The 24,872-nt window shown below is 32.2% G+C and overlaps 5 protein-coding genes across 5 annotated transcripts; all 5 read right to left on the bottom strand.

Moving 5' to 3' along the window:
* Positions 1 to 1,215: 1,215 nt before the first annotated feature.
* Positions 1,216 to 3,046, bottom strand: LOC137814496 (UDP-glycosyltransferase 73C1-like). The gene has a single exon (XM_068617271.1). It carries the CDS (start codon positions 2,767 to 2,769, stop codon positions 1,300 to 1,302), a length of 1,470 nt encoding a protein of 489 aa, XP_068473372.1. The 5' UTR covers positions 2,770 to 3,046; the 3' UTR covers positions 1,216 to 1,299.
* A 2,641-nt stretch (positions 3,047 to 5,687) lies between these two features.
* LOC137814495 (UDP-glycosyltransferase 73C1-like) lies at positions 5,688 to 7,439 on the bottom strand. The gene has a single exon (XM_068617270.1). It carries the CDS (start codon positions 7,280 to 7,282, stop codon positions 5,822 to 5,824), a length of 1,461 nt encoding a protein of 486 aa, XP_068473371.1. The 5' UTR covers positions 7,283 to 7,439; the 3' UTR covers positions 5,688 to 5,821.
* A 3,005-nt stretch (positions 7,440 to 10,444) lies between these two features.
* Positions 10,445 to 12,390, bottom strand: LOC137814494 (UDP-glycosyltransferase 73C2-like). Its single transcript, XM_068617269.1, has one exon. It carries the CDS (start codon positions 12,123 to 12,125, stop codon positions 10,626 to 10,628), a length of 1,500 nt encoding a protein of 499 aa, XP_068473370.1. The 5' UTR covers positions 12,126 to 12,390; the 3' UTR covers positions 10,445 to 10,625.
* A 4,184-nt stretch (positions 12,391 to 16,574) lies between these two features.
* Positions 16,575 to 18,451, bottom strand: LOC137816206 (uncharacterized). Its single transcript, XM_068619284.1, has 2 exons — positions 17,160 to 18,451; positions 16,575 to 16,851 (listed from the first exon to the last, which is right to left on the bottom strand). The coding sequence occupies exons 1-2, from the start codon at positions 18,352 to 18,354 to the stop codon at positions 16,817 to 16,819; spliced, it is 1,230 nt and encodes a 409-aa protein (XP_068475385.1). The 5' UTR covers positions 18,355 to 18,451; the 3' UTR covers positions 16,575 to 16,816.
* A 3,499-nt stretch (positions 18,452 to 21,950) lies between these two features.
* LOC137814493 (UDP-glycosyltransferase 73C2-like) lies at positions 21,951 to 24,013 on the bottom strand. Its single transcript, XM_068617268.1, has one exon. It carries the CDS (start codon positions 23,782 to 23,784, stop codon positions 22,288 to 22,290), a length of 1,497 nt encoding a protein of 498 aa, XP_068473369.1. The 5' UTR covers positions 23,785 to 24,013; the 3' UTR covers positions 21,951 to 22,287.
* Positions 24,014 to 24,872: the final 859 nt, after the last annotated feature.

Here is a 24,872-nt window from a genome sequence, read left to right as displayed (position 1 = left end):
ATTTTTTTGTGTAAGTTGAATTAGTAATAGTCTTGAATAATGACAATGTTACTGAAAATTTATTGATTAGTAATAGTTTTTTACTGACAATTTAAACATATCACTGTTAATTAACCTTATCATTTTAAATCAATTAAATTAATATAGAAGAAAACAAATCGAATTGAACTGATTTAAAAGACAAGATAAAACAAAACTATTTATTAACCCTAAAACGATATTAGACAAAATAAAAGTAAAGAAATCACAAGACAAAAGTGTAACTAAAGCTAAAGTGATAATGATGTATCACGTGCAGATCTAGATGAGTGAAGTCACACAATAAGACAAATAATTAAGCGCAAGAGAACGTGTACAATTTGTCATTGCACAAACACAAATCAAACTTTTTCTCTTTTTTTTAAGAATTTATTAAAAAATGAAAATCAAGGTTGTTTTTAGATGTAAGAAAAATGAGTTGAATGAGGTAAAAAATTTATAATAAATATGATTGATGTGAATGAAAAATAAATTAAATTTAATATAATTTATTGATTTATAAAAATATCTTTGTTTTAAATGTATTAAGATTAATATTTTTTATTTATTTAAAATAAGAGATAAGATATTTATAAGTTAACATTAATATAATATTTCATTAAATAGATAAAAAAAAAATTAAACTGCATTTTTTTAAGGTATATTATTTTGAAAGTGAATGTATTATATTACCTAGGTATAATGGATAATGGATGTTAGTGTTAATAAAAAAAATGAAAAATGTTCCTTTCAAAACTACAAATTGAAAAACATAAGTGATTCGGTAAATATAATTTTAAGATTTCTTTATTTCAAACAAAAAAATATATTTTTTCAATAATTTAGTACATTATTATCAAGGTATCAACACTAAAAAAATTATAAATAGAAGTAGAAGAGGTAAAGTTGGTTGCAAAAAAAAAGTGATGGGAGAAATGAGTTTATTTGGAGTTGGAAAGGCAAGTACTGTAATCCATCAATCACTAAACTATAATTAATTATGATTAAGACCTTAACTGGACAAAGGGTAAATTTCCCAATCCCACCATCAGTTCTTTTATATTCTATGAGTGGGGCAGATTCTTCCATCCACTTCAATAGTAAATCAACACATCGAAACACAGCATCACCACCATATAAAATAGGGTTAATATGAACGTAAAAATTAAAGAAATACGTCAACATGAATCGAGAATCTTTTAGGCGTCAAAATTGCATCCTCTTATAGATTTGGGTTAATAATATGTAGGTATGCAATATATCACTGTAGATAAAAACAAATTAAGCCTCTTGGGTAGTTGATTGTTGCATAATGTCTTGGATTAGCAAAGTGATATCAAGATGAGAAGAGCCTCCTTCTTCAACGGCTCTCTTTCCCATCTCACTCAGTTTCCTTACCCTTTCTCTTCTCTCTTTGCCTTCTTCTCCATCTTCATCCATCACCATGCATATTGCCCTCTTAATATCATCCTTCTTCACCAACACACCCCTCTTCTCTTCCTCTCCCCATTTCACTGGAACCTCTACCCCAACGCTCACTCCAATCTTCAACACATCAGTAACAAGCTTCTCATTCAAAAACTGATCACCAAATAGAGGCCAGGTAACCAGTGGCACTCCACCATTTATCCCTTCAAGTGTTGAATTCCAACCGCAGTGTGTTAAGAATCCTCCAATGGAAGGGTGTGATAATATTATCACTTGTGGTGCCCAACCTCGAATTATAAGGCCTCTCCCTTTGGTCCTTTCCTCGAACCCTTCTTCAGAGATCCACTTTTCTAGTCCTTGGAACTGACTTCCCTCCCTAATGACCCATACAAATGGCCTTTTTGTATCTTCCAAGGCCAAGGCCAACTCCACAAGTTCTGAAGTAATCAAGTTGCATATGCTTCCAAAACAAACATAGACCACTGACTTGGGTTGCTGCAAATTTAGCCACGTCAAGCAATGGTGCTCGTTAATTGAGGCCTGGTTGCCTCTTTGAGACTTATCCAAACCATCTTTGTTGCACAATGAAACAGGACCAATGCACCACGCCTTATTATTTCTTACCTTCTTGTAATCCCTCACATATGCCTTCTCTAACTCTTCAAAACTATTTATGATAACCCCATAAGACTTCATTTCAGCATGACGCACCTGATCTTTAAAGTCATCCAAATCCTTGCCAAGTGATCCTGGTAACTGCTCTCTGGTAACTTGAATTTGGTCGGGTATGCCGGGAATAGTGAAGTATTTGGATTCTGAAGTGATGCTTTTACAAAACTTTGAAGTATGTATCACGTACCGGCACTGGAGGCAAAAACATGAAAATCCGTGGAAAGAAATCCTTGGAATGTGATAGTTTTCGGCTAATTCAGCGGTCCAAGGAATGCAGAAGTCAGAGATTATGCAACTTGGTTTGGGCGTAAGTGTCTCAAAGAACTCCTCTGCTGGCTTTTGGAGCATGTGGATGACATGGAAAATTTTGGAAATATCATTTGAAGTTACCATGTCCAAATTCTCACACCCTTCAGGTAGCCCTGCTTCTTTTGATGGAAAAGGAAGTTGTAGGACACGGATTTTGAGGCCTGTTGAAACAGCTCGAGATATAACAGAACTGAAACGTGATGCATTTTTTGGGGTTGTGAATAAGGTGATAATCACACCACGCTGTGCCAATATTCTTGCAATGTCCATCATGGGGATGATGTGACCTTGAGCCATCATGGGGAATAATACAAAGTGAGGGCTGTTTGTTAGGAGAACCATGGCTCCAAAGAGGCAGATGAAAAATTGGTAGCAGTGCAGATCTCTCCTCTCTCTTGGTTTGGTTTTGGGGTTTTCACTCTGCAGTGTCCATGATCCTTTATTATAAGAGTGATGTAGGCTACTACAAAATTATTATTTACTGGTAAATGATGTAAGAGCATACGTAACTCTAGTTGGATTATTTTAAGTGAAAATATATAATAAAAAGTAAATTTATAATTAAATAATATTAAAATATATTAAAATTATAATATAATTATATAAAAAATTAGGATTATCAGTTACCGGTTTAATGAAGTTGTGGTGGATACGAGGCATCAGTGCTGTAAAGGTGTGGTTCACGTGCCTTTTTTGTTTCACAGATTCATACGCTGCATCATTGTTCAACGTTTCATAATTATCCTTATATAGCTTTGATTGTTTAGTAAAAAATAATCATACTTTTTGAATGTTTTAGTAACAAATAATCATAGTTTTGAGCTATTACATTACGAAGGAAACCTTTAGAAAATTTAGCATTAAGGTGTAATTTCTTGAAAATGTTATCCGATTAGGTAAATTGTAAAATAATTATAAGTATTGGGTAAGTTCTCTTTTCTCTTGAAAAATGATTTTAACTATATATATATACATTATTTTATTAAAGTAAGATGTCTTTACATTAAAAAAAAAATCCATTTATCTACGGAAGAATTTTCTAGGTATCCTTGTGCTGTGTTTAAAATGTATCTACGGTTGGTTCTACTATCCCATTTTGTTGAGAGTGTAAACACAAGTGCATTGACATTCAATAGTTTTTTTTGAGAAAAAAATTAGGCATTAAAATAAATTTGAATCCGTGGTCAACACAAATGGTTTTAATAGATGTGTGAAATTAGTTTTGTGCAAATGTAATTAATGATGTTAAGAGATGTTGGTTTCAGATTTGTGATTCATAAGAAATAGTCATAGACTATAGTGAGTGAGAAAAAAAAACCTATTTTCCAAAATGAGTTGGGATTTTATGATGACCCTAAATGTCACAATGCAATAGATTAAATGGACAATATGAGATTTTATTTTGCTTAAAGGAAATGGTAGTCTTATCTGTTTAGCTTTGGACAAATACTACAATTATTATGAATGAAAATGAGATTTATACTTATACGCAGTAATGAAGATACAAGTTGTAGACGCGTCAGAGAAAGGATGTTCGAGGCGCTTGTGCCATAAATCAGGGTCAGCTTGCATATGGTTTACCCGAGCCAATTATTCTCTCCGTAGCCAAGTTCAACAAAACGTAACCATGCAAAAAGTGCCCGTAGATGAGATGATCGCAGTTGAGTTCGTGGGCAGATTAACATTTAAAATAAATAGAATAAATAATGATGAAATGTGTGTGAAAAATTGTGAATCAGATATCATGTGATGGGTTACTCCACTATTCAAAATCCACAGTTTCGTAAAAACAGAATTAGAACAAATAGACTTAAAACGTTTATAAACACGACAACATGAAGTATCATTGCCTACTAGCTAGTTTAAGAACATGTAGAGATTTATTCGATTTCCAAACCTTATTGTGATCCTTTTTATGCCATGGAAATAGCTACATATAAACCACTTCGTTGAGATTTCCATGTAAAAAAATGTTAAAATCTAATTGTTTAAAGTACCATTTGTTGATGACAACAAGAACTAGAACAATAACACACAATGAATAATTCTACAAGTGGTGAAAAAGTAGAACTTTTGGATCAATAGTTTTTTAATTATTAATAATATAATTTACAAATATAGTGATTATTTTAAAAAAAATATTACTATTTCTTTACTCTAATGAATATATCATGTTCCTTTATTCCTTCCGTTTAAAAAATTTAATATTTTTAAACATGAAAATTATTATTCATATACGAGGAATAAACAAAATTACTTTAAAAATAACTTATTCTTCGTTCCTAGTTTTTATTAATTGAACTATTAAGGATGAACTTTTCACTATAAAAACATTGAATTAAAAGAAAAAAAAATAGAAAGTAAAGAATAAAATAAAGTTAGTTGAAAAAAACCCGATCCCTCTCCTCTATACTCTATATTTTAGTATTATTATTTCGGTAGAAAGATTATGCGCTTGACTAAGTGTCATCAAATGTCAATACATAATCATTACATATAATTATATTGATCGACGAAAGTGGTGATTTTCTTATTCATCAATTATTCACCAAAAATTATTTGGAACAAATGACTCAAGTGACTAAACTAGTGGTGATCATTTTCTAGAAGTTTTTTCTAACCACGAGAAAATATGTTTCTGGTGAGTTGACACAACAAAAGACATTATTACATGCGTTTTGAGATGATATAAAAATACCAACAAATAATGATGACTATTGTTACAATCGAAGTCATAAAATATAAGAAAATATATAAGAAGATGGAAAAAAAATGCTAATGTTTTATTTTTTTTATTTACATAAAAATAATTTTATGTATAAAAAATATTATAAGTGCATGAAAACTCTTTTTACAAATTAAAGTTAATTATGAGATTCTATTATTATCAAATTAATAGTTTATAATTACATATAATTACGTATAATTGTATTATTGTCTTAATAGAAAATAACAAATGACAGAATAACAATGTCTGATGATTTTAAAACTGCCAGAAAATTACTGCGAATTAAAAACAATCTTGTGGTGATTTGTTTTAAAGAAACCTAGTTAATAACAAGCACTAAGCATGAATTCAAAAAGCAAAATGACAAGTAATGCTTTAGTTTGACTCTAAAACCGATACGCCATGCTCGATAACCTCAAAAATGAAAATGATGTTTATTTTTATTGTGTAACTAGTTATCAGTTTAACTAGTGTAAACTTTCAAACTTTCAAATTTTCTATAAATAAAATAAAAACAATCTAACTCACCATATATTTTAAAAAAATCTAATAGATAATTAGTAAATTTGAGAAATATGATGAACAACATTTAAAAGAAAGAGAATTGAGTAAAAAACTAAAAGCTGTGACCTTTTACATCAAATTGGTGTAAGGTATATGAGAATATCACACGTCTCTCTGGATTTTTTGCGTGATATCCTGGATAAGCAAGTTCACGTTAGAGTGAGAGGATCCCCCTTTCTCCACGGCTCTTTCAGCCATCTCGCTCAATTCTCTTATTCTTTTTCTTCTTTCTTCACCTTCACTTGTCACATCCATTATCTCTATTATTGCCCTTTCAACGTCTACCTTTTTCACTTCCACACCAATTTCCTCTTCCTTGCCCCATCTCATCGGAGTTTGCACCCCAACCTTTACTCCAACTTTCAAAACGTGCACCACTACACTTTCATTCAAGAACTGATCACCAAACATTGGCCATGTAATCATTGGAACACCAGCACATATTGCCTCTAAGGTAGAGTTCCAACCACAGTGTGTTATGAACCCTCCAATTGCAGGGTGTGATAATATTAACAATTGAGGAGCCCAGCCCCGAATGAGAAGGCTTCTAGAACTTGTCCTTTCCTCAAATCCATTTTCCTCGATCCACTTTTCCAATGCTTCTGAATAACGTCCTTCCCTGATAACCCAAATGAAGGGTCTTTGTGATGCTTCCAAGGCCAAACCAAGCTCTATCAACTGGGGTGCTGTCAAATTGCATAGGCTTCCAAGGCATGCATAGATTACACTCCCTGCCTTCTCACAATCAAGCCATTTTAGATATTGGGACACATCCATTGAGCCCCTACCTCTTTCAGCTTTATCCAAGTCATCCTTGTTAATAAGTGATACAGGTCCTATACACCACACTTTATCATTTCTCACCTTCTTGTAATCCCTTGCATATGCTGGCTCCAACTCTTCAAAAGAATTCATGATTATCCCATAAGTACTCATTTCAGCAACCATGATTTCGCTACCAAACTGTTTCCAGCTTTCATTCATGGGTTGTGCCTGTGCTTTGGTAATTTCAATTTTGTCAGCGATACCAGGCACAACAAAGTAATCGGACTCAGACGATACACTCTCCACAGCATTATAGATTCTTATATTATGGTTACACAGAAGACAAAAGCAACTTACTCCGACAAAAGAAATCCTTGGAATATTGAATTTTTTGGCGATATGGGATGTGTATGGTAAACACATATCAGAAATGATGCAGCTTGGTGCTGGTGTTAACTCCTCAAATAGTTTTTCCACCGGTTCTTGTAGAAGGTTTGCTGCTTTGAAGAAAGTGGTGCCTGTGCCTAGTGAAGGCATCATATCGAGATTCTCACACCCGTCTGGTACTCCTGCCTCTTCACATGGGAATTGAACTTGAACTAATCTAATAGGAACCTCAGAGTGAATATAGCGATCAAAGATTGAGGTGAAACGAGTAGCATTATTTGGCGTTGTGACTACTGTCACAATAACATTGCGATGCACCAATATTTTTGCGATGTCCATCATAGGGATCATGTGGCCTTGGGCCATCAATGGAAACAGGACAAAATGTGGCTTTTGTTCTTGGGAAGGCATAGTTTTGCAGTGAAATTAAAGGTACAGATTACAAACAATGAGTTCAATATGTAAGTTATATAGGAATTGATGTATTAGCGATTACGTAAGCACTTACGTTGGATATTGTGCCACTTCTGATTCCTCTATTCTGCCTTTTTATATGCTAATTAAATTTCAAATCACATTATTATAATTACTTTTTTCAAATAAACCGATTTAAAAAATATTGTCCAAATAAATTAATCCCACTTTAATTCCTAAGTTAAACTTATTTATTATTCATACTATGAGAATTGAGTTCAGATGGCCGAATTTTTAACAGTAAAACTACCCGTGTTTCTTTTCCTCTCTTTTGTCCTCATTTTAAAAAAAATGAAAAACATCATACTCAACATACCCTCACCGAAAAATAAACCAGAATTCCATTCTTGAATAGCCAAATTCCAAAATATATTTTTCAATTTTTTTAAATGGAAGAAAGAGGAAGTCCATTTCATGTTAAAAATTGAGCTCAGGGTACCGAATCCTCAACATCAATAATAAACAAAGTTTAATCTAAAAAAGAAAGTGAGAATAAGTTTATTTAGGTAAAAAATTAAATGAATTTATTTTGGAAAAAAAATCCATGATTTTATTAAAAGAGTTAAATTTTTAGGAAGTTTCTTAACTATTTCTAATTTTTTAATAGGTATTTAAATAATATTTTACGGAAGAATAAGTTTTCCATAATTTCAAAATATTCCCATTTTAAATTAACACGTTTAATTTTTTATTATTATCTAACATTTAATAAATATTTTAATTTAATATTTATTATTATTATATTAGTTTTAAATTAATAATATTGACATTAATAATTTTCTTCAATATCACATATTAATATATTAATTCAGAAATGTTTTATTATAGAATGATTATATGTAAATCGTATTAATATTAATAAAATTAGTATAGAATTAAATTCACTTGTTTATTCAAACATTTACCTTGTTTAAAAAATATTAAAATTATATTATATTTTGAATACAAATTTAAATATTTAATTATGTTATTATTTATTTTAATTATCACTGTATATGTTCGTTGGTGCGAAATTTTATTCAAATTGAACTGAGAGGTTAGTTATCATACTTCTGACAACTTCAACTTTTACGAAAAAAAACTTAAGCAGTAAATAATATTAGAAAAATTTGTGTTCAGTTAATATAACTTCTGAGTCTTCTTCATTGAACTAAAATTATGTTGTGCTCTTAATTATTATTTTTAAAAAAAATTACATTAAATTAAAGTCGTATTCGGATGACTTAAAAATGAAGTTATGTTATTCAACATACTTACCCATATACATAATTTTTTTTTTCAAATTCATTTTAATATTTGGTGCATAAATTTGATGCAAAATTGTGGTGTAAAAGTTCCACAGTGGTAACGATGTGGGCTAAAATCACGACTTGCATTAGCTTAACAGAAAGCCTACATCCTGACTTAACGTAATGAGAGGGGATATGTAAAGATTCGAGGGTTAGGAAAAAGAAAGTGAAGAGGGATTCGAGGGTTAGGAAAAAGAAAGTGAAGAGGGATAGGAAAAAGAAAATGAAGTTATTTGAATTAAGTATGTAAAGTTAATTTTAAATAAATTTTATTAATTCTTTGTAAGTAATTTGATGATTGTGAAATAATTTTTAAATTTTTTTAAGAGATTTAAAATATAACTTATAAATTTATTATTACCTTTAAAAATATTTTAATAATAAATTATGAAGTATTTTGTGTAGATTTGAGTTAATTAGAAAATTATTTTTTTATTATTGAATAATTATTTTTCAGAAATAATAGGAGTTACTTATCATTCATTGATTTCGATACTGTGTTAGAGTTACTTTGAAAAAAAAATTGAATCATATAAAATTGTTGCAACATAAAAAATATTAATTTTTTTATATTAAATAATAATAATAATATTTTTATAATTAAGATTATTATTATTATTATTTTGTTACATAAATAAATATATTTGTTTTTATCTTGTAATTGTATTTTTATTGATATTATTATTAAATATTTGTTAAAAATTAAAATTAAAAAATATTATTATTAGTACTATTATTTAATAAATTTATTTAGTTATTATTAATTTTTTAATTTGTACTTATTATTATTTTAATTAACATTATTATTTCTAATTTTATTATATTTTATAAATTATATTCAAATATTATTTATAATATATTTATATTATTAATATCAATAAAATTTGTTATTATTATTATTATATTATGTTAAATTTTTTAATAATTTATTTTTTAATAATTTTATATATTTTTTTATTTTGGATTATGATTTGATTAAAGCTTTGTAGTGTTGAGGAGGAATGATGTGAAAAGATATCCATTATTTGGATCAAGGGATATGCAATGAAGAAGAATAGTGAATTTGCATGAATAGTAATTTCTCTCATTCTTTTCATATGTAAAGATTTGAGAGAAAAGTAACCTAGGATGATTGTGTTTTTTCTTTTTTTGTCTTCTTTTTTACTTTGTCATTTATACAATAATATATAATAATACATTTTATTTTTATTATTTTTTCATCATATTATAATATTTCATACAAATAAACTTTATATATTTCATACTTTATGCAAATAAACTTTTCTACCATAATTTAGTCACTTTCTTCACACTTTTCTCTCAATTCTCATCTATCCACTCGTTGAAATCCTCCAAAATCCTGCTCTAATCCAAACAAGCCTTTATTCGTAACTCATCGAGGATATGAAGAGTTGCATCTGATGTAATTATTCGTTCATATTTTCTAAATCGAGGGATCTAAACGTGTTTCGATCTCACTTTTGCGAGTGGACAACCGTACGTACATGAGTTTAACCAAACACACTGTAAAGACACGTGACTAGTTGCAATAGTGGAAGAGAGGGGTAGCGACAGCAGGCAGGCAAACACACATGAACGTTAACAACAGTGAAAGAAATTGTAAAAAAACAGTGAAAAAGACGAGAAAAGTAAGCAAAAACTATATGTATGCTATTCTAAGTCAGTTTTGAGAAAAACCAACTTAAACAAAATGTTTCTTATTTATCACTTACCATAAAAAAATTGTACAATTTACGAATTTGCTATTGTATATTTTTTTATTGGTTTATTTGACATTTCTGTAAATCACTTCGTAAAATAATATGTATTTCAAATAAAATAATTCCAAAATATTATGATTCCAATTTTGAAAGCAAACTTAGACATAAGAGAAAAAAACAGACCGAGGACATGCAGATTTGGGTTCATAAAATTAGAAAGTAGACATGCAATATACCATTATAGTTAAAAACAATGTAAATTGCAACTCTTCAAGCGTGCGTCAAATATGTATCATCTTTGGTTGTTGATTGTTGCATGATGTCCTGGATAAGCAATGTGATATCAAGATGAGAAGAGCCTCCTTCTTCAACGGCTCTCTTTCCCATCTCACTCAGTTTCCTTACCCTTTCTCTTCTCTCTTTGCCTTCTTCTCCATCTTCATCCATCACCATGCATATTGCCCTCTTAATATCATCCTTCTTCACATACACACCTATCTTCTCTTCCTCTCCCCACTTCAGTAGAACCTCTACCCCAACGCTCACTCCAATCTTCAACACATCAGTAACAAGCTTCTCATTTAAAAATTGATCTGCAAATAGAGGCCAGGTAACCAGTGGCACTCCAACACTTATCCCTTCAAGTGTTGAATTCCAACCACAGTGTGTTAAGAATCCTCCAATGGAAGGGTGTGATAATATTATCACTTGTGGTGCCCAACCTCGAATTATAAGGCCTCTCCCTTTGGTTCTTTCCTCGAACCCTTCTTCAGAGATCCACTTTTCTAGTTCTTGGAACTGACTTCCCTCCCTAATAACCCATACAAATGGCCTTTTTGTATCTTCCAAGGCCAAGGCCAACTCCACAAGTTGTGAAGAAATCAAGTTGCATAAGCTTCCAAAACAAACATAGACCACTGACTTAGGTTGCTGCAAATCTAGCCACTTCAAGCAATGGTGCTCGTTAATTGAGGCCTGGTTGCCTCTTTGAATCTTATCCAAACTATCTTTGTTACATAATGAAACTGGACCAACGCACCAAAGTTTATCGTTTCTCACCTTCTTGTAATCCCTCACATATGCTTTCTCCAACTCTTCAAAAGTATTTATGATTACCCCATATGACTTCATTTCAGCATCGCGTATCTGCTCCATAAATATTTTATGTTCGTTTAATGTCGGGACCATCAGAGGTATCTGCTCTTTGGTAACTTGAATTTGGTCAGGTATGCCAGGAATCTTGAAATACTCGGATTCTGAAGTGATGCTTTCACAAACCTCTGAAATGTGTACCTGGTGCAGACAATGGAGGCAGAAGCAAGAAAATCCGTGGAACGAAATCCTTGGAATATGATACTTTTCGGCTACTTGAGCGGTCCAAGGAAGGGTGAAGTCAGAGATTATGCAACTTGGTTTTGGTGTTAGTGCTTCAAACAATTCCTCTGCTGACTTATGAAGCATGCTGATGGCATGGAACATTTTGTTCATCATATCTTCTGGTCTTATTATCATGTCGAAATTCTCACACCCTTCAGGTAGCCCTGCCTCTTTTGCTGGAAAATGGAATTGTGCAAGTCGGATTTGCAGACCAGATGAAACAGCACGAGAAAGAACTGAATTGAAACGTGATGCATTTTTTGGGGTGGTGAATATGGTAACAACCACACCACGTTGTGCCAATAGTCTTGCAATATCTATCATGGGGATCATGTGGCCTTGAGCCATGAGGGGAAACAAGACGAAGTGAAGATTTTCTGTTAGGAACACCATGGTTGGAAGAGGCAAATGAAAGTGTTTGTGGTGAGCCTTTGGTGTTGCTCTTCACATATGCTTAATTGTCCCAGTTTTTATAAAGTGCCATAAATTTGTGGGATGATGTAAGAGCATATGCAATGTCTTTCGGATTATCTGAGAGAACCAGAATCAGATGACTGGTGGCCAAAATCTACTGAATATATATGAAAGCACTAAATGACTATTAAAGAATAAATTGTTTTTGCAGAATTGGAAAATAAAAGAAGAGAAATATTTTATTTTAACTAAGACTGTGTATAACTCTAAATATTTTATATCTAAATTTGCTTTACTAACATAATACACGACACTTCACATATTTGAGACTAAAAATACAGTTAGACAATGACCATACATATATATATATATATATATATATATATATATATATATATATATATATATATATATATATATTATAGTTAAGAGAGATGACGCTATAGAATATTCAGTATTTTCTTTTCTAAGTTATAAATCATTCCAATTCTATTTATAACTAAATTAATGTCCATACTCCTAGTTTTTTTTGGTCTCATTTTATCTTTTATTTTTAATTAACTATTATTTTTACACTATTTAGTTGTCTTAGAAATTATTATATCAGCAGATTTATTTCAGATTATGTGTTTATTTTGCTTGTATTAAGATTTATTAGATTTATTTGATAAATTTATTTCAGATTACATGTTTATTCTGGTTTGACTGTGATAAATTCCTTTATATTTACTTCAGAAGAATATCTTATTTTTTTCTTAATTAATCTTTAATGATTGGATAGATTGAAAACCTACTTATTACTACGGTCTCAGCTGAAAACTTAGAAGTTTGATGGAAAAATTATCTATTACTATATAATCCCTCAATTCGTAACAAAAACTTTGTTTAAGGTAAGTCAGAAATCTATCTATAATTATACAATTTCTCAAATTTGATCTCCCAAATTTGAGCAAAAACTTGATTAAGATAGGTAAAAAACGTGTCTATCACTACAATATATATATGAAAATATAAGAGAGGATGAAGTAAAGTACATTTATTAATAAAAATATACTTATTTTTTACAGCCTTATATAATTATGTTAGTTTACAATGATATTTGTGGTTCATAAATTTAGAGATAAATAATGATTTTGAAGGATTTAATAATTATTGTGGTTGCAGTGGATGGATATGGAAGGTGGACGATGTAACAGAGTTTTAGCTTCACAAAATTCTCTACCAATAGAAATGCAGACAAAGAAGTTGATAAGAAAAAGCTGTGCTGTCACACTCTTCTTAGCATGGCTTCTATCTCTCCCTACCACCTCTTCACCTGGAAAGATAAGCTTGCATATATGCAGGGATTCATCAAAACTTCATAAAAATATGACATTAGAAAAAATAATTCTGAAACAAATTTAATTTAATCATTTTTGTTTTACAAACTTTATATTATAGTAAATGAAGATGATGAATATTCCTTGCCTGATGCTTTAATGTAGTGTACGTAATTGTACGTAATCGTAATGAAAAAAAAAAGGTTTTGATAAACTCTACTTGTAGAGAAAACTAAATATAAAATAAACTTTTATTCACTTGTATATTAAAGAGTAAAATACATGGTGTATATATAAGAGAAAGATTAAGACCTAATTAAAATAGAAAAGGAAAGTTGGGCCAAAGAAACAAAGCCCAATAATTTACAATAGAAAATTAAATATGTTAACATCCCCTCAAGCTGGGGAGTAGATATTTGTCAAACCCAGCTTGGATTTGAGAGTAGAGAACTGTGCGGAAGCAAGGGGTTTGGTGAATATGTCAGCAACTTGCATTGCAAAGGTAATGGGCAGCACTTTGAGGAGACCAGTTAAGTTTTTCACGAACTAGGTGACAATCAATTTCGATGTGCTTGGTTCGTTCATGAAAAACTTGATTGGAAGCTATTTGAAGGGCAGATTTGTTGTCACAATACAGGGTTGCAGGCTGGGAGAGAGGAAGATGTAAATCCTAAAAGAGGTAAGACAACCATTGTAGCTCACATGTGGTGGTGGCAAGTGCTCTATAGTTGGCTGCTTTTTTGATTTCCATGATATTAGGGAGTCTCCTAAGTAGATGGAATATCCAGTGACAGATTTGCTTGTGGTAGGGCATGTTGCCCAGTCAGAGTCACTAAAACCACAAAGGTGAAGTGAACTAGTGTGAGAAAAATATAGTCGTTCACCAGGGGTGCCTTTGAGGTAACGCAAAAGACGGGAGACAGCTTGCTGATGATGAGTTGTGGGTGCAGATATGAATTGACTTAAATTGTGGACAGCGAAGGCGATGTCTGGTTGCGTGTTGGTTAAGTAAATTAGATGTCCAATGAGTCTTCTGTACTGGGAAGTGGCATCAGCATCGAGAGGTGAGCCTTGGTCGGGAGAGAGACGGGAGGTGTGAGTCATAGGAGTGGCCACAGGTGCAGAGTCAAGCATGTCAGTTTCTTGAAGGAGATCAAGAGTATACTTGCGTTGACTTAAATGAAGACCAGTACTGTTGCGAACAATTTCCAGTCCCAAAAAATAAGTGAGATTACCTAAATTTTTTATCTTGAAGTGATGGTGAAGGGATGCAGTAATTGTATTGATTTCCTCCGTGTCATCACCAGTTAAGACCAAGTCATCAACATAAACAAGAATAACAGTGAGTTTATCATTATTATATTTAAGAAAAAGAGAGTGGTCAGCAACAGAGATAGAGTACTTATTTGATAAAAGAAAAGTAGAAAGTTTTGCGTACCATTGACGACCAGCTTGACGAAGACCATACAAAGACCGTTGAAGCTTGCAGACATGCTGGGGAGAAGGAAGAGAGAGGCCAGGTGGGGGGGGTCATGTATACCTCTTCATGGAGATCACCGTGAAGAAAGGCATTATTGACATCAAGTTGTTTTAAAACCCAATTTTTGGCAACAGCAAGGAGAAGGCGAACGATAGTGAGTTTAGCAACAGGTGCAAAAGTGTCTAAGAAATCAAGTCCTTCAACTTGGGTGAACCCTTTGGCAACAACTCTAGCTTTGTGGCGCTCAACAGTGCCATCAGAATGATATTTGATTTTATATACCCATTTACAACCAATAGTTTTCTTTCCTGGAGGGAGAGGGGTAAGTTGCCAAGTATTGTTAGCAGCAAGAGCTTGAAGCTCAACTTGCATGGCAGATTGCCAAGAAGCATGTTTGGAGCTTCGGTATAGGTGCGAGGTTCAGGATGAGAATTGATAGAGGAAATAATATTTCTAAAATTAGAAGATAAGGAATTGTAAGACAAGTAATTATGAATAGGATATCTACTACTTACAGTGTTGGTTGTTGTGTGGAAATCAGCAAGATAGGCAGGTTGTCGGTGAGGATGAGTTGATCTTCTTGGAAATTGGGGTGAGGTGCTTCCTGGAGGTGCAGGAGGTGATGATGCTGGTGGAGGTGCAGTGTTGGATGCAGGAGCAGAGACATTATTTCTGGAATATCAAAGGATAATAAGGCTGGTGGAGGGGCAGTATTGGGTGCAGGAGTAGAGGCACACGGCTCGACAAGAGATGCAGGAGTAGAGGCACACGGCTCGGCAAGAGATGCAGGAGTAGAGGCACACGGCTCGGCAGGAGGTGCAGTATCAGAAAAAAAATCAAGAGCAGAATTATATGCGTTAGAAATAGGGAGAGATAAAGTGTTGGGGTCCGTAGGCAAGCCACCATCCAATTTATATGGAAAATGGGTTTCATGAAAGATTACATGTCTTGACATCTCTATGCGATGAAACTTTAAATTTAAGACAATATAACCTTTTGTATTTTGCGGGAAACCAAGAAAAATACCTTTGATAGATCTATCATCTAATTTCTTCCTATGTGCAGTAATGATACTAGCATAACATAGGTAACCAAACACTTTTAAAAAAGAAATGTCATATGGTTTTCCAAACAATTGTTCATGAGGAGTGATGTTATTAAGTAATGGAGTAGGAATAGAATTTATTAAGAAAACAACATGATTTACAGCAAATTCCCAAAAAATAGGAGGAAGATTTGTTTGAAAAAGTAAGGCCCTGGTTACATTTAGTATGTGTTGATGTTTACGTTCCACAATGCCATTTTGTTGTGGTGTTTCAACACAAGATGTTTGATGTATAATTCCCTTTGAAGCATAAAAACTGGACATAGCAAACTCAACACCATTGTCAGTACGAATCGTTTTGATATTAGTTTGGAAATGATTTTGAACAAAAACAGTGAAGTTAATGATGTGCGAACGCACTTCAGATTTATTATGCAACAAAATAACCCAAGTATAACACGAGTAATGATCAACAATAGTTAAGAAATAACGAAAAAACCTTGCATAGAAGTTATGGAACAGGGTCCCCAAATATCAAAGTGTACAAACAAGATCAAAAATAGCAGAGGTAGCAGTAGTACTTAAAGTGAAAGGAAGTTTTCTCTGTTTTGCACGACTACAAGTGTCACATACATGATGAGTATCAATAGTAATAAAAGGGTATTGTTTACGTAAGACATGTAATCTTTCATGTGAAGGGTGCCCCAGTCTATAGTGCCACAGTGTTTTGTCCGTGATATTACAATTAATAAGAGGAGCAAAGTTATGTGGTTTAGAGCGACTAGAAGCAGGCAAGGTAGTGACAGGGTACAAGCCACCAGTGGCTTCAACTGTACCAATCCTCTCTTGGGTGAGATTGTCCTGTATAATGAAGTGAGTTAAAGTGAAAGTTAAAGTGCATTTAAGTTGGTGTGTGAGTTTAGAAACAAATATTAAGTTTAATTGAAAATGAGGCACATATAACACATCAGACAAATAAAACTTGGCCGAAAAGTGTACTAAACCAAAATATGTGGCATAAACAGTTTGACCATTTGGGAGACTAATTAAGACCGGTTTGATTTTAGTCCAAGTAGTAAAAGCGCTCAAATTGTGGCAAACATGATCAGTGGCACCAGAATCAACAAGCCAAGATTCTTTTATAGCACATAGTGAAGAGAAAAACTTACCCGTTGAAGATTGCTCGGTATTGGTGATTTTGTCCGTCGAGAAGGTTCCGACTTGATTAATTTGAGCGTGAGGGGCAGGATCCTCAAGGTTTTGCTGACGCAAAATGTTGGTCAGGAATTGACACTGTTGTGATGTAAGTTGAATCCCCTTTACATCCTGTTCTTTAGAAAAAGACTCAGAAGAAGAGTTAGTAGTAAACATATTGTTGGCTTGGGATGTCCTATTGATGGATTTGTAGCCAGGAGGAAACCCATGCTTTTTATAACAGGTGTCGACAGTGTGGCCAAGACGATTACAAAAAGTGCAATTTTTTCGAGTAGAAGAAAACTTTGAGGTTTTAACATCACCAGAAGGAAAACCCACTTTTCGAAAACAAACAGCTTCAGTATGACCGTATTTACCACAAAAATTGCATGTAGTAGTGCGACTACTGTTAAGACTATGAAGACTAGGGGCAGGAACAACAGTGGATAATTGTCTCTCTTGTTGAAGAACCAAGGAAATTTTTTTGGATATGGCAGGAATGGGATCCATGAGCAAAACATGAGAACAGATATTTTTATACTGATCATTTAATCCTCTTAAAAATTGCATAGCACGATCCTCACATTTTCTTTGATTTATAATAGAAATGACCGAACAAGAACATTTTACTAGGCATGTGCACACAGGATTAGGTCTAAAATTCTCTAATTCGTCCCAAATAATACGCAATTTTGTAAAATACTCTGTGACAGACATATCCCCCTGGTTTAAAGAAATAACTTCAAATTGCAAATCAGAAATGCGAGATAAATCCCCTTGTGAATATCTAAATTTTAAATCATTCCAGATGTCAAAGGCTATGTCCATCCAAACAATGCTTTGCCTAATAGGGATTGAAACCGAGTGTACTAACCAAAAGACAACCATGTTGTTACAGCGTGTCCAAGACGAAAAAGTGGGATCATCCCTTTGTGGGCACGGGTGTGAGCCAAGTATGAACTCCACTTTGTTCTTGGCACTAAGAGCAGTGATGAAGGACCGACTCCACGAATGGTAGTTTGTTGAATCAAGAACAGGCGACACCAACGAGGCTGCGGGATTCTCGCTTGGGTGTAAGTATAGGAAATTGTTCATCGGCTGTTCCAAAAGGGGCATCAGTGTAGGGTTTCCATTTGAAGAGGAAGCCGGTGTGGGATTTGCATTAGCCATCGCCTACAAGGATTTAAAGAAAGAAAAAAAAAACAAAAAAAAAAAAACCAAGAATAGCAAAGAAGGAAATAAAAATCAGAGAGAAGGGACTTTAAGCCTAACTCAACCCCATAAAACCGGCTCAATGGGGTGAGGTTTGCACCCACTTATATACAATGAAAGGCTCTAATCTCTAGTCGATGTGGGATCTCCAACATACCTCCTCACGCCGAGACTGCCAACTCGTGCATGGGACTATATATTATGGGTGGTCCGATAGCGGCCCGATAGCGGGTGGCACGATAGACCCAACTCAAACACTCGCTAGGATAGGCTCGAAATGGCTCTGATACCATATTACAGTAAATGAAGATGATGAATATTCCTTGCCTGATGTGATGCTTTAATGTAGTGTACGTAATTGTACGTAATCGTAATGAAAAAAAAAGGTTTTGATAAACCCTACTTGTAGAGAAAACTAAATATAAAATAAACTTTTATTCACTTGTATATTAAAGAGTAAAATACATGGTGTATATATAAGAGAAATATTAAGACCTAACTAAAATAGAAAAGGAAAGTTGGACAAAGAAACAAAGCCCAATAATTTACAATAGAAAATTAAATATGTTAACACTTTAAATAAATTATTTAGAAAAAGATATATGGATCCACCCGCAAAATCGATTAACTAGAAAAAAAATGATATAAGTTTAATTAAATTATTAATTTTATCCGTTTAATCCACGTTCTAAATTAACTTAATCCGTAAATTAATCATGGTTATGGAAGAAGCATAACTCAGACTCTTTTAATTATTATTTTTTTCGATTAGAGATTAAAGTCTTTCATAGTATATAAGTGGGTGCAAATCTCACATTGTTGAACCGATTTTATGGGGTTGAGTTAGGCTTAAAGTCCACTTCGTAATATGGTATCAGAGACATTTTGAGCTATAGCGAGTGTTTGTGTTGGGCCTATCGTGCCACCCGCTATCGGACCATCCATAATATATAGTCCCACGCACGAATTGGCAGTCTCGAGGGGTGTGTTGAAGATCCCACGTCGTCAACTAAAGATTAGAGTCTTTCATAGTATATAAATGGGTGCAAACCTCACATTATTGAGCCGGTTTTATGGGGTTGAGTTAGGTTTAAAGTCACTTTGTAATAGATCCATTCAATGTCTTGCATCAAAAACTATATATATAAGTGGGTTTAGGAAGGAGTCAAGCTGTGTGGAAAAGGATGGAGGGGTCGATGGTGGTCCTGGAGTGATCTGGTGACGAGTGGGATCCAGAACAGATGCTGTTTTGGTTGTGATATTTAAAATGGTGCAGTACTTTAGCAAGAAGGAGCAGTTTAATCTACTGGGACAGGGGCTCTGACGTGTGTTTTCTGGAGGCAGTCCGTGACATCTGGTTTTTCTCTGGTTTTATGCTGCTAAAGGAACTGTTGGAGCTGGTTGGATGTAGATATAAGCAAAGGGTCGAAGTTGTTGGTAATGAAGCTGAGTAGATCTTGAATGGGTGAAGTGGACAAGGAAAGCATAAGACCCTTGGCACGTTCTGCTGTAATCTGCATGATTCAGCAGGTTCATGCCTTCATGGGGATTAGTAGGGTGCTTAGGCTGGGTTTTGTCCAGCTGAAACACTAGTTTTAGCTTTGCCCCTTTTCTAAATAGGCTTTGTATAAACATCCTTAAATGTTACTTTTAATTCATTTATTTATTTTTTGATAAAAAAAAACTGACCAATTTTATAAAATACTAATTATATTTTTTTAAAATATAAATATAATAGTAAAAATATTAAAATACATGTATAATATAATTTATACATGTTTAAAATTATTATAATATATTAAAAAGTATGTCAGGGTTTTGGTGGTTGCCGCAAAGTAGTTTTTCGGCAGAAAACGAGGATAAATACGACATTATATATTAATACTGAACTTATTAAGAATGTTTTGTGTTTTTATATTTAAATGTATAAATATTATTTGCGTAGCACACATGGTAGCAAAGAAGAACACTATATGAGAGGCACCTATACTGACTTTGCCAGCTAAAATAAAATTATTATATTTTTATTGCCGCCGAATATTTAAATCTTTTATATTTTCATTTACCAAGTTTTTTCTTAAATAATAATATTTTAAAAACATTTACCCGATAAAACTCAAGTGGACAATTTATCAAAATAAATATTTTTTAGTGTTGATCATCAACCAAATTCTGACCTTTACTTTTTGCATCTTGTGTGGAAAAGCAGATAAAAATTTGGTTTTCAAATACTGAATTCTAACATAGTTTTTCACTTTTTTTTTAAAAAAAAAATATCAAAAAGATTAATTCAATAAAATAAAAAAATATTAATAATAAGAAATTATATTTTTATTTTGTTTTTAAGTTTCATATAATAAAAATAAATTTAATAACAAAATATTTTTTGAAATAATACAAAATAAAATTATTAAATATTTAAGTAATTTAAAAAATTATATTGTTATTATTTTTTATTTTCATTAGTTGTTTATTAATTTTTTGCAAAGAAAAAGTGAAAAGTTATATTAGAATTCAGTTCTTGGAAAACTAAATTTTAACTTATTAGTATAAGATGAAAAAATAAAGGTTAGAAATGAGTTTTATGGAAATGAAATTCTGTCTATAAAGATCTATTTTGACAGATAAAGTGGATCTAGATTTGGTTGAGTAATTTGTTTTAAAAATAATATTATTTGAGAAAAAGAATTAATTCATTTACTCAGTTGAATTTATAGAAATGAGTAATAAAAGAGAAAAGTTTCTTTAACACCTTTAACACCATCAACAATAAATAACATACATGTAATAAACACTTATAATAATATAATTATATTTTGAATTAAAAAATAAAATAAAAATGAATGAAATATTAATTAATTTATTAAAATATAAACTGTGTTTTCATTCTTCACAATGTCACCATGTCAAGCTTTGTTTGGATTAGAGGATATGGGGGAGTGGAAAATTGAGGGTGTGGAGAGTAAAAATGTGAATTTTTTTGAAGTTGTTTAGATTATGGTATGTTAGGATGAACATGTGAGGAAAGTTTATTGAAATATGTGACTGATGTGATGGTTGTAATGATATTTTGAATTATTTTAAATTGTGTAAATTGTAAGATTACAAATTCACCTTTGTGTAAATTAATGTATTTAGATAATTTTAATATTATTTATGATTCTTTAAATTATATATATTTACAAATTTACTCTTATCTTTAAAATATTTAAATAATAAAATATGAAATATTTTGTAAAATTTAATTTAACTAAATTTTTATACTATTTTTATTAATATATATAGGCATTTTTATTTTATTAGAAATATATTTAATATTTTTATTTTTATTATAAATAATTATATTTTTTTTGGGTGTGTACAGTTTATTCGAAATAAAATTAAAATAATTGAAATGATTTTAATTAATATTTATTATATTATTTTAAAAATTTATTTTAAATATTATTGTTATTTTAATATTTATATTATTAATATAGTTAATTCTTTTATTATATATAAACTTTTTTACAATTTTAGTTTTTTTTTATGTTTTATTATATGTGCATGGATAGTTAAAAAAATATATACAAAATTATATCTGATTAATCCATAGCAGATTTTATAAAAAAAATAGGGGCACATGCATAATTGCAGAATATTTAGGTGGCTTTCTCTCTTTTCCCACTTATTTATTTTTCTCACTTATTTCTCTGCACTTGAGAGAAGAAGCCTGCACCTTCCAGCCACCCACTCCCTCATCCTCTGATCCAAACAAGGGTGTACTTTCATTTCCGTCCGCAGAAATAGTGCACTCCTGATCCAAAGAGGCACTTAATAAAATCTGGATACAGGTTATGGTATAATTGGACAAATAAATAGTACAAAGATGAGAGTAAGATGAGCAACAAATCAAGCAGAGCATGTAAGATGCGATTCTTGAGCCTGAGCAGTTGAATTTTGTATAATGTCTTGAATAAGCAAAGTGATGCCAAGATGAGAAGTGCCACCTTTTTCCATCGCTCTCTTTCCCATCTCACTCAATTCTCTTGCTCTTTCTCTTCTCTCTTTGCTTTCTTCTCCATCTTCATCCATCACTCTACATATTGCCCTCCCAATATCCTCCTTCTTCACCAACACACCTCTCCTCTCTTCTTCTCCCCACATCAAGGGAACCTCTACTCCAACGCTCACTCCAATCTTCAACACATCAGTAACAAGCTTCTCATTTAAAAACTGATCACCAAATAGAGGCCAGGTAACCAGTGGCACTCCACCACTTATCCCTTCAAGTGTTGAATTCCAACCACAGTGTGTTAAGAATCCTCCAATGGAAGGGTGTGATAGTATTATTACTTGTGGTGCCCAACCTCTTATTATAAGGCTTCTCCCTTTCGTCCTTTCCTCAAACCCTTCTTCAGAGATCCACTTTTCCAGTTCTTGGAACCTACTTCCCTCCCTAATAACCCATACAAATGGTATTTTAGTATCTTCCAAGGCCAAGGCCAACTCCACAAGCTGTGAAGGAATCAAGTTGCATAAGCTTCCAAAACAAACATAGACCACTGACTTAGGTTGCTGCAAATCTAGCCACTTCAAGCAATTGTGCTCATTAATTGAGGCCCGATTGCCTCTTTCAGCCTTATCCAAACCATCATTGTTGCATAATGAAACAGGACCAATGCACCACATCTTATCATTTTTCACCTTCTTGTAATCCCTCACATACGCCTTCTCCAACTCTTCAAAAGTATTTATGATAACCCCATACGTCTTTCTCTCAGCGTCACGCAACTGGTCTCCAAAGCCCTTCAAATCAATTGAGAGTGCTCCTGGTAACTGCTCTTTGGTAACTTGAATTTGGTCAGGTATGTCGGGAATAGTGAAATACTCGGACTCTGAAGTGATGCTTTCACAAACCTCTGAAGTGTGTAGCTGGTGCAGACAATGGAGGCAGAAGCAAGAAAATCCGTGGAATGAAATCCTTGGAATATGATACTTTTCAGCTATCTGAGCGGTCCAAGGAATGCAGAAGTCGGAGATTATGCAACTTGGTTTTGGTGTTAGTGCTTCAAACAATTCCTCTGCTGACTTCTGAAGCATTCTGATGGTGTGGAACATTTTGTTCATCATATCCCTTGATGTTACCATGTCGAAATTCTCACACCCTTCAGGTAGTCCTGCCTCTTTTGCTGGAAAATGAAGTTGTAGAAACCGGATTTGGAGACCAGATGATAGAGCACGAGAAAGAACTGAATTGAAACGTGATGCATTTTTTGGGGTGGTGAATATGGTAACAACCACACCACGGTGCGCCAGTAGTCTTGCAATATCCATCATGGGGATCATGTGGCCTTGAGACATGAGGGGAAACAAGACGAAGTGAAGATTGGTTGTTTGGGAAAGCATGGTTACTAAGAAGAGGCAAATGAATTTTGCTGTCACTGTGTTTCTTTCTGGTGTGGCTTGCTATGTGGTTTTATACAGAGTGATAGTTTGCGGAGATGACGTAAGAGCGTATGCCATAATATCTTGATTGTTTTAAAGAGAAATTATAAAGAAACAGTTTCACGTGTCTCTGATATTCCCATATGGAAATATGGAAAATGTTTGACATAAACGTTTAGCAAACACCCTTCCCCAAAACTTTAGTCATTATCGACTTTCCTTTTCTGCTACTTTGATCTTTGATCGAGGTGAAGGCTGAGAGGGACTGCAGGATTGGAATGGCTGTCAAAGACTCACATAAATACTCTTACAAAGTGTTACAATTATAATCTAAAATTATAATATTTAAAATAGACTTAAAAAATTATTAATATGTGATTTTTATTATTAATAAAATATTATAAAATAATTTTTAAATTAATATTTAAATTAGTTATCAAGTTTTAGTTATTAATATTTTAAATTCAAAATTAGTCTTTATTAATTTAAAATATAAATATTTAGTAGCTAAAATTTTTGTAACTAATTGTTAAATATCTATTTAAAAATTATTTTATAAATTTTTATTAATAATAGAAATTATTTTAAATATTAATATTTTTTAGTTTATAAAATAGTCAAAATAATAATAAACTATTTTGATTTCTAAAATTAATTTTTATTTAATATTTTTTTAGTAATTTTTTTATTAACTTTTTTATATTCTCTTATCATACTTTATGTAGTTTTTCATTCTTCCTAATTCTTATTTAGATTATAATAATTAATAAAAAAATAAAAGAAAAAAATAAAAAGTGATTGTAAAAATTGATTGAAGTATTAAAATATCATTATCTCTCTGCTTAAAAATATAAACAATTTTAGGTCTGATTTTGTATTTACACTTTTAAGCATAAAATCAATCAATCAATCAATTGTTTAACACACTTGTCGTTAACTCTTTTTTATTTTTTTGAAGTATTAAGAAAAAATAGTTGTCAGTTATTACGTATGACCATTAATGAGTAGTTAAAGATTATCTAGTAATTTCTAAAAGGAAAAGCCAGATT

The sequence above is a fragment of the Phaseolus vulgaris genome, chromosome 1 (assembly GCF_000499845.2).
Source record: "Phaseolus vulgaris cultivar G19833 chromosome 1, P. vulgaris v2.0, whole genome shotgun sequence".
Taxonomy (NCBI): Eukaryota; Viridiplantae; Streptophyta; class Magnoliopsida; order Fabales; family Fabaceae; genus Phaseolus; species Phaseolus vulgaris.
The sequence above is the reverse complement of the archived record's forward strand: the minus strand, read 5'-3'. Positions and strand labels throughout refer to the sequence as shown.